We start from the raw sequence: 13699 nt of genomic DNA, 5'->3' as shown, positions 1-13699 counted from the left end.
CGGCTCGGCTCGGCTCAAAAAGGGCAGTCGGCTCTAGGGTTCACTCTACTGGGTAGGTCGAGCCTAGCTGAGCTGAGCCTAGCCGGGCCAGGCCCAGCCCGGGAGGCGGCAGCGCCCGGGGAGGCCGGGCGGAACGCCGGAAGGGTTTGGCGGGTGCACCTGGGCGGTGGCGGAAGTGACGTCAGAAGGGCGGAAGTTCCCCCCGCCCCGGCGCTCCTGCTCGCTCGGTCCGTGGGGCTGCGCTGCGCCGTTCATGGTGAGGCGGCGCGGGGGGGCCGGGGGGGCTCTGGGCCGCGGGGTGGGGGGTCTGCGGGGTGCTGGGGGGGGGTTGGTGTGTCGGGGAGGGCTGGCCGCTGCGGTCAGGGTGCGCGGGTGGGGGTCCAGCCCCCGGGAAGTGGAGGGGGGGGGTGTTGGGGGTGAGGCAGGATTTGGGAATCCGGCCCTCAGGGTGGGGTGCACGGGGAGTGGGGGCGGTGCGGGGTTTGGGTGGTTTTAGTCGCCAGGGGTGGGGTGCTGGGAAAAAGGAGGGAGGTTGTGGGGTGTGGGGGATAGCCCAGCCCCCGAGGAGCAGGTACAGGGGTCCTGGGTGGGATCCGGCTCCCCCAAAAGTGCCCGCGGTCTGGTTTTCATGCGTGAGGGGAGGGTGGCGTCCCCCCTAGGCTGGCCCTTGGCCAGAGGTCGGCGTGGTTTGGGGAGGGCAGGCCTGGGGGTCTGTGCCTCGTGGACGACAGGGTGCTGGGCTGCGGCCTGCAGCGCAGGATCCCGCTCAGGGACCCCGGCGGTGGCTCCCAGCCGAGCGCTGCGGACGTTCAGCCCCAGAGCATGGGACTGGTGGTGCCTTTGCACGCCAGAGCGCCCTGGGCAGGCTCCGTGGCAGAGGGAACGGTCCCCTGCGGCCGCCTCTGCCCATCCCGCTTCCTCACCTTGTGAAACTACAGCTCCGGTCAGATTTGCCATCCCATAGTTCTGCTTTTCATGACAGCGGAGCAAAAATCATTCAGTACAGTAGTCAGCCAGCGTGCTCTGGAAGTTGTAGGACCTGGGTCTGCCTGAGATGGCGGGGTGTTAATCATCCCATCCTGTCACGTTGTGAGGCAAAGCAGTTAACCACAGAGACGCAGCTTGATTAAGGATTTATCATTAGCGGCTCTCGGGGCATTTAGGGTGCTAAGCTAGTGTGTTCCTGTTACAGCGTGTGACCTCGTTAGTGGGCTGGCATCCACTTTGGCGACTGCGGGCAGAGGTAGTGGGGGACGTTGGACATTGCTGAGAAACGTGGGAGGGCAGGGAAGGGAGCGGGAAGCTTGTGTGTGCTCTGTAGAGCCACGTATGCTTTGAGGAGAAAAAGCCTCAAGAAAATCTGTGGCTAGTCTGAGTTTTAACACACAGGAATCTGCTGCTCAAGCTCTGTGTATTGGGAATTGCCCAATTACATACCAGAGTGTCAATGAAGTAAGAGCTTAAGCTTTAGAAGTTGTGAAAGAAATGAGTGCAGTTTTTGTGGGAAAGCACCGGCTTTCGCAGTGTGACGGGCTGCTCAGCTTTCACAGTGTTCTTCCCTGGCTGAGTTGATTTATGTTCTCTGGTTGATTTACGTCACTGTCAGAAGACAAAGTTAAAACTCCTAAAACATTTGAGAACTTTATAACGAGGCAGAGAGTAGCCGAGGCCGATAATGCCCAGCACATCTATGACTATTTCTGTATAAAATAACTGATGGTGACACGAAGTTGGGTGTCACGCAGCGGAACTGCAGGTCTAACTGGTAACTCCTCGCTCGCAGGAAGAGATGTCGGGAGAAAGTGTGGTGAGCTCAGCAGTGCCGGCGGCTGCGACTCGCACGACCTCCTTCAAAGGGACGAGTCCGAGCTCCAAGTACGTCAAGCTGAACATTGGCGGTGCCCTCTACTACACCACCATGCAGACCCTGACCAAGCAGGACACCATGCTCAAGGCCATGTTCAGTGGCCGAATGGAAGTCCTGACAGACAGCGAAGGTAAGGGGCTGCTCCCCGTGTCCCTCGCGCCTCCTCTTCAGTGAAAATAACTTGGAAGGGCATGGAGAAGACTTATTAGGGCACAGAGAGGAACATCTAATCGTAGGCCCAGATATTGCTACATTTTATTAGTGTTAAAACTCATAGCTTACACAAGTGAGAAAAGGTGTGGAACAAAAGGCACGTGTGGCTGGGATGGTTGTCTGAACAACAGAAAGACAGTAAGAGGTCCCGAGGCTCCTGTCAGACCCAGATAGCCCAGGCTGTCCTTTTCTTTTGAAATACTAACGCTCTTAAGCATATGGAAAATGGTGGGGATGGTGATTAAGAAACTATGAGTCAGGACTTGCATATTTACTTTGAAGCTCAGAAGGCAGTTCCCTCATCTTGTTTCCTTACCTCAAATAGAAGTATAAAATTCGCTCTGAACGTCGCAGGGGATTTATGAGCTAAAAGCTGATTTTTTTTGAAAGGAAACTGTTCTCTTGTGAGAGTATTGGTGTTGGATTCACTAAAACAGAACCGGTTGTACCATTTTTAGAAAATTTGCCGTAGTATTACTGACAGAAAAAGGAGAGAGCTAGCAAGTGGGTCTCTCCACATTAAATGTGTCCAAAAGGAAAGAATGTGCAGTATATCAAACTACAGTTTTCTGAGAGCGCAGTGCTCAAATACTGTACTTCCTTACTGGATATGTTGATTTTATGAGATCCTTTAAACCATTTATGTTTAATAATATAGCTAAAATGTGTTTGTGATAATTGCAACTGGTAGCACAGTTTTATATCAGCATTCTCATATTGTGGGAGTGTCACTGAGTTTAACTGGAAGCGCAGCTTTCTGTTTATGCGCTGACATTTTGCCCATAACTCTGTTTATGGACTTGGATACCTTGACTTTAACTATAGGTACTGCATCACTGAGCCTGAGGGTTCAAAACACCTTTCTTGTGACTAGTTAATTACTTGAAATTTTTGTTTGAGCTTGTTGAAAGCGTAGAAAATGTAGTATGAGGTTAGATGAATTGGACTGAGTTTTGAGTGCTTTAGAGCAGTCTGCATTTAGAGGTCATGTGGAACAAGTGAGGGATTTAGTAGGGCTTTTGGGATAAGCTTTCTTGAGACAGGAGTAAGTGGATTTGAAGGAAAAAATTGTAAAAAATACAACCTAATTATCTGACTGTTCCTGTTTTAGCTAGGAGTCCTTATATTCAAGCTGGGGGGAAAAAATCTGCATTGTTTGAGGTGTTACACCGTGCCTTTTGCAAGGGTCAGCCCTGCCAAGCAGTAGCATTGGTGCTGTGGGCTCCAGATTAAAGGGTTTCTGGGGTCTGTGCAGGTGGCATAAAAAAGCCAGCCTGTGGGTCAAATTGAAAAAGAAAACCTGTCAGATGGGAATCGGCGCCCTTACTGGGAAGACTGGAGGGGTGTTCCAGTGGAAAGGCTGTGAACCAGTTCATGGAAGACCTCTCCCCTTGCAGCTAAACTCCAGACAGCTCCAGTGGTATCCTCCCATCCCTCCCTCCCGTGTTTCACAGAATTGGGTGATTCGAGACTTCCCAAGTCCTTCAGTTTGGAAACAGGTGGGAAATTCCAAATTAATTTTGGAAGCCCACCCTGGCGTGGTCTGAGCGCTTCCTCCGGGGCTGGCACTTCGCCTTCCCCAGGCTCCGAGCCCGTGCAGGTACTTTTTGCTGGAGAGCAGCTGCCAACATTACTGCTAACAGGAGGGTAACTGGCGCTTAATCTGCTAAAATATCATGCTTGAGACATAGAATCGCCAGTTTATTTTGCTGTGAATCCCACAGTGTCTGTGTGGGATTGTTCCATTTAGCTGGTTTGTGTTTCAGTAGGAATTTGATACTTCCTGTAGGTTGTAACTGAGACACTCCCATTGCAGGAGTTCTTGCTTTATCTCCCCTTGCCCGGCGTGGTGCTGGAAACTGGGACAATAGCATTATAGCTGTTAAAGGAAACTCTTTTTATCTGAAATTCTTCAAAATACTGCTAATTGGTCACACCCAAAATCTGGCACAAAGCAAAATGTTTCTTAGGAAAAGAAGCCAGACTTGCAGAGAAACTGGAAAGAGTGAAGTTTTTAAACAGTCTGTGGAATGTCACGCGGGGTCCTCTTTGTTTAGATGCATTCTTCTGACCCCAGCACCACCTCCCCAGCTCTTTCTCACAGCTCAACAATTACAGCACGCTGCTAGCTGGGCCGTAGGAGAAAGGGCTGGAGTTCTCTGGCGGTGGGTGGCAGATGATTATTTTCCCCTTAGAAACTGTTCATGAACTGTAGCAAATCGGCATATTTGGATATTTATATTTTTATGGTAATGAGCAGATAGAAGGATGTGAGTTTTCCAGGTGCATCCATCTGTTTCCAATTTTCTTCTCTGCAGTATGATATTTTTTTCTTTTTTTTTTTCCCCCCCTCACTTCCCACTGCTGTTAACCAGTTGATTGAGATGTGTGCTTTTGCTCAGCTGCTGGTGAGACTGTTGAGCATCAGACAGTCTTGGTGTCAGGCTCCTCTTTCATCTGTCAAGGCTTGGTCAGAAAACACAGTCTGGATTAGTTAGAGCATTTGGATGCTGTCCCTGAGACTTCTTGTAAAACAAAAGATTAATTTCCTGAAAGTCTAATGTGTGTACCTACAGCTCATGGATTATGTATTCCCACCTCAGTAAATGGATCACAGGACATTTTTGTAACACTGCAATTAAAAAATAGCTTTAAAAGACTATAGCTGAAACCCACTTCTTAGGCTCTGCACAGCTGTGAGAGTGGCAGGAGGGTCGTTTTCCTGTGAGTCATCTCGCTTTGCCTCCACACTTGGCTGTTTGGTTAAAACAGAAGGTTTTTCGAAAGCTGTTTTAGCAGTCACTTGTATTTTGCAATGCTGCTCGAAATATTCACTCATCCCCCCCCTCCACATGAAAATGAATAATTCTGATTCGGTTTCGCCATCTGTAAACATCAAGTTGCAGCAGATTTTTACAGCCTACAGAGGGAATCATAGTGGAGGTGATAACAAAGAGGTTTGGGGATCACAGTTCTGCTCTCAGCCTGCCCTTTCCCTCCCTACGTGTTGGTGTACTCTAGTAAACTCCGTCAGCGGCTGTTTTTGTGGGATATGGATGTCCTTCTTACACTGTCTTGGGCTCCCTCGTCTCTCTAAAATGGGAGATTTTCCTTTATATACCTCCACAGTGACAAATGGGCCTTTTTCTGCCCTGGTTGGATGGGTTTACTGTATTCATTAGCCTGGATCAGGCTTTTGTTACTTGATTTCTCCTGCCTCCAGGTTTCTAGTTTGTTATTACAGTCTGTAAAATTACAGCTGCGAGCGCACGTTGTTTTATGTAGACAGCAGGGTAACGAGGGAGATGGAAAGCCTGTAGTAAACTGCTGGAGACTGTCTCAGTTTTCCACACAACAGCATGAAAGGGCTGTGTTCACTTTCCAAATTAAACCAAATGTTCAGACTTTACTAGTAATTCCATTCATGCAGAACATACAGGGTCTGCTTTAACCTACTTTCCTTATTTGTCCAAAATATGACTCCTTCCCCACAAGCGTTTCCTCGCTGCATTCCTGAGCTGCAGCCCGTAAGAGTGGCCATCTGTTCGTTTATGGAAACCCGAGCCTCGACGTTGCCGAACGTTTCTCAGGGTCCAGCCTGATTCGGGCAACAGACGGGCAGCGAGAGGTGAAGCGCAGATGCTTTGATCGCCAGCTAACTGGAAAGCATCGTGGCTGTAGCTCTGTTTTCTTTTCTTCACACCGGTGTCAGTCCGGAGCGGTGCTGGGGAGCTCCGGGGCAGGGGCCGTGCGTTACATTCTGCTGCCGTGTCACATCTTTCAGCAGTTTGAGGCATTGTGCTAATAACCGCTTTGTTCTACCAAATTAATGCAGTTTGGGAATATAGAGACTGAAACAATTTGCTGTGACACTGCCAAGTCCGTGCTGCCTTTCCCCTGCCAGCCTTTTTGTGCATCTGCTGGGTCACAGCGGGTCCCCGTGTTGCGTTTGGGTGCTACAACCTTTACATGGTCAAGTCTGGTTGGTTTTAGTAAGCTTCTGGAAGAAACAACCCCACATATATGTAACAGGGCCCTAAGACAGCAGGCAAGAAAATAATAATAATGTGTCAGGGCTTGGAGAGTAGAGGGAGAACAGGGCTGGTTGGTTTGAGAATGGGAAGTAGTCATTCTTCTGTTTCAGTTAGTCATTTGTAACTGGGGAACTATGAGGAGCAGGTGAGTTTTTTACCTTACTCCCACATACTCTGCGCTTGAAACACAGGAGGAGACAGTAAATTCTCTGTGCTTTCTGCTCCTCTGCTCACCAGCTCAGGCAAGGAGCTGGAGTTAGCCTCTCTTGGCAGGACCCTGCTCGGTTACAGCAGTCCCAGGCCAGTGGCAAGGCCTTTTGCCACATTTGCCTCTGCTCCTGCACTGTGGTCTTCTCTGTCCCTAGGCTGGATCCTGATTGACCGCTGTGGAAAACATTTTGGGACAATACTGAACTACCTGCGCGACGGGGCTGTGCCGCTCCCCGAGAGCCGCAGGGAGATAGAAGAGTTGTTGGCGGAAGCAAAGTACTACCTGGTCCAGGGGCTGGTGGACGAGTGCCAGGCAGCCTTGCAGGTAGGTCGCAGAGCTAAGGAGGAGTCGGGTTACTCTGGCTGCAGCAAAGGGTCAAGAAGAGGAGGCTGCTCTGGGTGGGAAGGAGCATCTGGGCAGAACAAGATTTTCTGCTGGTCTTCTCCACTTGGTGCGTTTTTTGAGGCTGGGATGAAATGGAAATGTTTCATGTCACTGATCTGCTGGAACCTGGTCACATCCAGAAAAACATACCGAGTTGTTCTCAACATAGTGTGTAAGCAGTTGCTCATTTTCCTCTGCTGACTCCTGGGAGTGTGCAAGGAGCAGGAGCCTGGCTCCTCTGCAGCATCCTCCACTGCTGTCAGGATCTCGCGTGGTGAAATGATCCATCATCAGCGCAAGCTCTGTGACAAAAGTTAATTGTTCCAGCATCAGCCAGAATGGGGTAGGTCCTTGGGCCAGACCAGAGCAGCGTCTTGTAGCCACAGGCTGCTGCGAGTCTTTGTTTTCCTCCGAGGTGCTCACCCTAGGTTTGAAGCCACCGTTACTGGTGCCCTCGTTGAGTGAAGCCATATTCCAGATCCTGCTGTTTAAATTGGCCCGTGCCATCGAGTCCCTGTGTTTGCAGAGTGGTAGAGAGCAGAAATGAGCATGGACCAGAAGCGTCCGCTCGGTGCGGTGCAGGGACCGACGGCACACTGAGCTCTTCAGCACGGAATGTGCAGGCCCTGCCCGGTCAGTACGAGGGTGCCCTAAGGCCTATTTACATTCCGCTGCTCTTTGATTCTTGTTTCAGCAGAACAAAGATGCGTATGAACCGTTCTGCAAGGTACCAGTCATCACGTCTTCCAAAGAGGAGCAAAAACTTATAGCCACTTCTAACAAGGTGAGAGAGGTCGGGCTGTGGCGTGGGAGGGTGCTGGCCCTGGGCTTGCCTGGGACCTTGGCCCAGGTATTCTGTAGAAAATGGTCTTTAGTTTTCAACAACAGGCTTACGCTAAATACACACGCTTCAACTGTTGAGCTGCAAAGCCCTGAAAACCTACAGCAGACTAAACCTTTCTTCTGAATTCAAAGTCAAATGTTGCTCAGGCTGGGCCTGGCCATGTATTTCTCCACTCACGGTATTAAAACAGCACGTAGGCAGCGGCAGGCTGATCGAGCAGATCCTCAGGGCTATTAGATCTTCTGATTATTTGTCTGCTCTGGTTATTAATGACAGGTGCTTTCTTTAGCCAAGGTGAATCAGTGACTCCTGTTTCTGGAAGCCTGCTCGCCGTGGCAGGGAGAGGGGAGGATGCTGGTGACAACAATTAACCTTGGCAAAAAGACAGAGGGCAGGTGAGGATAGAGGGTGGTCGAGTCACAGAAGGGGTCGGAAGGGATTGCAGCCCCACTGCCAACCTGTGCGTGACAGTTTTGTAGCAACAACAACAAAATTCCCCTGGGCTTGGGCCCGATGGCGTCGTGTCGGATCGCAGCTTCTCTGCTGAGGGGTCTTGCGCTGAGCTGGGGTTCCAGCTCTTACTGCTCTTCCTGTCACTGATCTGTGGTTTGTGTTTTACAGCCAGCAGTGAAGTTGCTATATAACAGAAGCAACAACAAATATTCCTACACCAGGTAAATGACTTCAGCTGGACTTCTTTGAAGGTTTTCGTAGACTAAAATCCATGATAAGCATTTGCTTTTTCTTCACTCAGAACCAATGACAGATTGGTGCTGGCGTGCACTCAGTTTTTTCCCAATTAATTTCAAACCTGAGTCCAAAGGGAGCCTGCTGTCATCGATGGCAGGCTAAGCGTGGGCTGTTTCTGTGCCAGAGGAGTTCCTCTAACGCTGAGGTGCAGCTGGCAGAGGCTCCTGCCCAGCTGCTGGCCTGCCTTCCCTGGGGGCTACAGCATGTTAGTTGAATACCGGAAGCCTTCCGTGGTGCGGTGTTCTGAATAAGTGGTAAAATCATCAAGTCTGGGACCTTGTCCCCCTTTCCTTATGTCTGTAGGTGTTTCATGACATAATGCTGTTCCCATCCAGCTGGTGCTGAGCTTGAGCTTAGGAATAGTTTTATTTGGGTGATAGAATTTTGTACACAAACAAAATGGCCTTGGACAGTGTTATTCCCCGTACTGTTGATGTCGTATTACTGCTTCCTCAGCAGCAGGTTTTCCTGCTTGTACTAGTCAAATGAGTTACCCACTGCAGTCCTGGATACCGGCTTGGTAAAGACGCAGTAAGTCAGGAAACGGGCGTGTGGGCTGGTCACTGCTCCTGCCCGACCCCCCCTTCTGTCCTGTGCGCCGTCTTAATTCCCCCAGCCTGACCGCTGCCTGCCTTCGCCCCCCGCAGCAACTCCGACGACAACATGCTGAAGAACATCGAGCTGTTCGATAAGCTGTCCTTGCGGTTTAACGGGAGAGTGCTCTTTATAAAAGATGTGATTGGAGATGAGATCTGCTGCTGGTCTTTTTACGGGCAGGGGCGGAAGATTGCCGAAGTCTGCTGCACTTCCATTGTTTATGCTACTGAGAAAAAACAGACAAAGGTACGAGTAAACCCGCAGTGCTTCCAGCAACGGGCCCGGCTGCTCTCGGGCTGGCACCCTGACATCTGCTCCACTTTGAACACTCCTCTCATTGTTTAGCTTCTCTTTAGCCGTAATCAATGGCCTTCAGAGGGGGAGCAGCGCAGTGGAGCTCATCCTGGGGGTCTGTCAGGGTGGGGACGGCTCGGCCGTGGTGCCTCCGGCAGAGCAGTTGGGATATTCCATATTGCAAGTCCAGTCCAGTTCTTTATCTTCAGACAAATGCACATTTAACCAAGTTTGGTTTGTGCCCCTGTGTACAGACAGATCCTGGTGAGCAGTGGCATCCCTTCCCCGGGCCTTCTTACCTTTCCCAGGAGAAATCTGTCTGAAGCTGCCCCGTGGGCTGGCCAGTTCTGAAAAAAAAGAACCAACCCACCCTGGTTGCTGAGTCTCAAAAGCTGAGAGCAAATAACAGAATTGAAATGATTGTGCTAGGAAGGATTTCTGTGGCTAGAGTGCAATTCAGAAATTTTAAAACCAGAAAGATATCAGGAATTAAAAATGAGGTAACCCAGTACCTACGGTGACTGGCAGTAGGTGAGAGTGACCTTCTCTTTCCTGGGGGGCAGGTGGAGTTCCCAGAGGCCCGCATTTATGAGGAGACACTGAACATTCTGCTCTACGAGTCCCAGGACGGGAGGGGCCCCGACAACGCGCTCTTGGAAGCCACAGGAGGGGCAGCTGGTCGCTCCCATCACTTGGAGGAAGATGAGGAGCGAGAGCGCATTGAGCGCGTGCGAAGGATTCACATCAAACGGCCGGATGACAGGGCCCACCTGCACCAGTGAGCCCAGTGACAGCCCCAGACTGCGCAGCTCTGCCTGGAGGGGGCTGCCCTGCCTCTGATCGATCCCCTGCGGCGGAGGACCAGGCGGTTTAACTTCTGTTCAGCAAAGTCTGTAAATTACGTTTTGTAACAAACTAGATTATTTGGGGTATTTAAATGCAGTAGTTCTAGGACAAGAATAAATAAGGTTGCTGGGCATGCGATAGATACTGTAAGGACCTCCTCCATCGGGAGAAATGCCCTGAATTTTTAGCACTCGTCTTTGCTATTTGTGGCTAGAGAGGAAGAGGGCTGGCTTCCTTTGGCTTTAGTAATTATTCTGCACTTTAAAAACAAAACAAAAACAAAAGGTCAGTCAGCCGTAGCCCTGCCCTCCGGGCACTCACGGGCCCTGTCTCCTCCTGGGCGTGGGGGCGAGGGGGCTGGTAGCTCGGGAGTGACTCCCCGAAGGACAAATGACATGTCTTGACTCGATTCCTGCAGGGCTGGGGGGCAGAGGGAGCCCTGGAGCTGCTTGGGCTTGTCTGGTTGTGGCTCCCTACGGCTCCTTGAGGGGTGTAGTGGAGCTTCTATAGCCCTGGACGGTGGAGACCCACCCTGTGCAGCTCGAGGCTGGAGGATGTTAAAATTCCTCCAAAAGCAGCGTTGGGAGCAAATTGTATGTGATCGCTGTTCCTTAGGGTGGTGTTGGTACCGTTTTGTGCTTCTGCCCGACTCTGGGTCTCAGCTGGGGAGTTTATTTCCATCGGGTCAGTAAGCTGCGCACTCTCTACTACAGGTAAAGCGCTACTCACTGCCGGTTCCAACACCCCCCGCGGCCCCGGGTCAGTTCCGTAACTGATACGGGAGCATCGTCTGGCTCTGAGCGAGGGCAGGGCGAGTACCATGGGGAGGAGGAGTAGACGGGGGCCCAGCGGCAGTTAGTCCTTGTTCAGCTTCATCCTGAGCGTATTCCAAGTCTTTTCAGAAATGGCAGCTGTGTGTGGAAGGGCAGAGCTAAAGCGTTGTGTAGAGGAGAGCTCCGTGGTCTAGTTTTCTACGCGTACTTTTCTATTATGAATATTTTATCTACCTCCTTGTCTCTTGTTGCCTATTGTGGAGTCAAGTAACAGTTACAGTGGGAGATTGTGTGTTCCTCGGTGGTAACACTGAGTGCTAAAGGCCAACGAGCAGAGCCCCGGCTGTAACGGTTCATGTAACAAACCCTGACAGGGAGAGAAACCCCATGGAGGAAATCTTAAACTTGCGCTCGGGCCGGCACCTTGGCAGGCCCCAGAGGGCTGTGGCCTATTCTAGAGCTTTTTTTGGCCCTTCATCTGGACTCTCTAGTGCCGGCCTTAGGGCCAGGCAGCAGCTCCACGTGCCTGTTCCTCAGCGAGGTGGGTGTTTGCTTTTGCCCAACTTCCTGCTGTGAGGATTCCTACTCCTGCCTCAGGGCTGTTCACGTTAACAGTTTAAAAACCAAAGGTGTTGCCAGCATCACCAGCTCCGTTACTCCAACGCTTCTATTTCACGCAGCAGTTACACCCCAGACTATGTTTAGCTTGTCTGTAGATGCTAAAATAAAAGTGCTCAGTGGTACAATTTTGGATCATCAAGTAAAGCTGTAAAGATTTCAGAGTTAGGCTGAGGTCATCTTTCTAGTAACCAAAGACTTTTTTGAGTTACAGGCAGCTGCTGTCTGTGGCAGATGGGGTGGTGGTACCCATCTCCTCTACTCCTTCAGCTACTAAGAGCTCAACAGTGAACCCTTATCCTGTAGTTCAGCAGCTTCAGCGACGTCCTGACAGTTACAGGCTTGTAGATTAAGCTGCCTTTACAGGCGCTCGCAACACGCTTCGGGTTTGTGAAGTCCAGAGTGCAGGTTGCTGTGGTGAAGGACCCAGCGCCTCTCCCTCACCGTCCTTAACCGGGGAGCAGCAGGAAGAGCCTCCGCCTGACTCCAGCCCTCTGGACTTTGACCTTTACAGGCACGTTTTGGGGCTGGTTATGGCGTTCTGAGCCCTCGGAGGGGTCTGGGCTCTGCACTGGGTCCAGCCCCTGCGTCAGCCAGGTGAGGGGAGGGGTGGTGACAGCGGCACGAAGCCCCTGACAGTGCAGTGCTGGGATTAACTTCTTTGTAAATAGACTCTTAACTGGCTTCTGACTTTCCTCTTTCAGGTTTTGCAAATTTAAGGTCTTAAAAAACAGTGAATGGTTGTTTTTAATCTTTGTACAGCGGTTTATAGAGCTATTGGTTTAGTAGGGCGCCGCGGGAGGGTTGGAGTAGGTTTCAGTTTTGTTCCTGCGTTTAGGGGCAGACTCTGCCCTTACACACCTGGCTTAACCCTGGCCGTGCTGGCGTTGCGTAGGAAAGACGTGCTGCTGTCCTGGTCCAACGTCCTTTCCTGGCGCCTTGGGCTGTGGAGAGGCTTTGGCAAGGCCCTTGCACAAACACGTGCAGCTCTGGGAACTGGTTTTACCTCTCCCATGTTCAGGCGAAGGTGGGGAGCGGGGCCGGGTCCCGGGCAGCTCCGGGGGTGCTCTGGACCTGCTGCCTGGTAACGGGGGGCACAGATGGGGCTGCTTTGACTCTCCAGCACCCCACGACTGACACTGATAGAGCTGACAAAGATCTCACTTGCAGAAGGATTTGGTCCATCAGCACCACACAGAGAAGCTGGACTAAAATCTGCAGCGTGTAGCACGGTTTGGGCTGCCCAGGAGCAGCCACAAGCTCGTGGTCGGGGCCTTCCCCCCCCTTTGTCCATGGAGCTGTAGCCCCAGAGCAGCTGCGCCTGTATTTACATGGGGGGGATGTGGATCCCCCCACCAGCCCTGGGGAAGGCTCCAAGCTCCAGCAAAGGCGGGGCAGAACCTTTCAGGCTTAAGGCAGTAGCAGCAAATTCCTCTGTTCTGTACAATCATTCCCTCCCACTTTGTACTTATGCACAAAAAAAAGCTTAAGCTGGATTTCTGTGTATGGTTGTTTGCAATGTGTACTTTTTTTTTTTAAATATAACACAATAAATTAGAAGATATTTCATATTTACATGTGAGTCACTTTATTACTCGTTTGAAACATGCGGTCCTCAGGGTCCATAGAGCTGGAAGGAACTTTCAGGAAGAAATACCAGACATCAGCCTTAATTTTACCTCCAGCTCTCTAGCTCTCTGGCTCTCAGGGCCCTGCAGAGCCCCAGATTTCAGGGCAGCAAGTCAAGACTCTAGTTTCAGCCTAACCCAAGCAAGCTGGAGCTACCCAGGTCTGCCTCACTGTGAGGGGCTGTGCAGCTGCAGCTCCCAGGGAGGAGGCAGCAGCCAGTTCCCATCTTCCACCCCCTCTCAGGGGCTGGAGGTGAAGGTTTTTCAGCAGCAGGAGAGCGGTTTCTTCCACCCAGGACTGCACCAAGCCAGCCCTTCCCTCATTTATGGTTTTGCTTCCACTGCACCGTGCGGAGCTGCTGCTTTCCCCATGTCAGAATCAACAAGCAAACAGCTTTCTGTGATTTCCACGGGAGCAGCGTCACAAAAACACCAGCCCCAGCCCTACTGCTACATTTAACCATCCCTCTCTTGGCCAAAGGACAAGCTTTGCCAGTCTGCCTGAGAGAAAAGGTGTTTTTAGACCTGGTCTGTGCTTGACACAGTTCTCCTGGGGAGAGAACTGCTCTATCTTAATCCTTCCTGACTGGTCAGAGCTCCTGGCTTTACTGAGCACACAGAGACAGACATTTTAGGTGTG

The 13699-nt window shown here is 51.1% G+C and overlaps 1 protein-coding gene across 2 annotated transcripts; it reads left to right on the top strand.

The window, feature by feature from the left end:
• Window positions 1–186: 186 nt before the first annotated feature.
• Window positions 187–13006, top strand: KCTD10 (potassium channel tetramerization domain containing 10). Of its 2 annotated transcripts, none has more exons than XM_074886759.1 (7): window positions 187–256; window positions 1784–1997; window positions 6480–6649; window positions 7407–7493; window positions 8175–8227; window positions 8951–9146; window positions 9758–13006. In XM_074886759.1, the coding sequence occupies exons 1-7, from the start codon at window positions 254–256 to the stop codon at window positions 9974–9976; spliced, it is 942 nt and encodes a 313-aa protein (XP_074742860.1). In that variant the 5' UTR covers window positions 187–253; the 3' UTR covers window positions 9977–13006. The 2 variants fall into 2 exon arrangements, with proteins under 2 accessions (XP_074742860.1, XP_074742859.1); XM_074886758.1 differs by having other exon boundaries at window positions 7404–7493.
• Window positions 13007–13699: the final 693 nt, after the last annotated feature.

Source organism: Strix uralensis, chromosome 17 (assembly GCF_047716275.1).
Source record: "Strix uralensis isolate ZFMK-TIS-50842 chromosome 17, bStrUra1, whole genome shotgun sequence".
In the NCBI taxonomy this organism is placed as follows: domain Eukaryota; kingdom Metazoa; phylum Chordata; class Aves; order Strigiformes; family Strigidae; genus Strix; species Strix uralensis.
The sequence above is the reverse complement of the archived record's forward strand: the minus strand, read 5'-3'. Positions and strand labels throughout refer to the sequence as shown.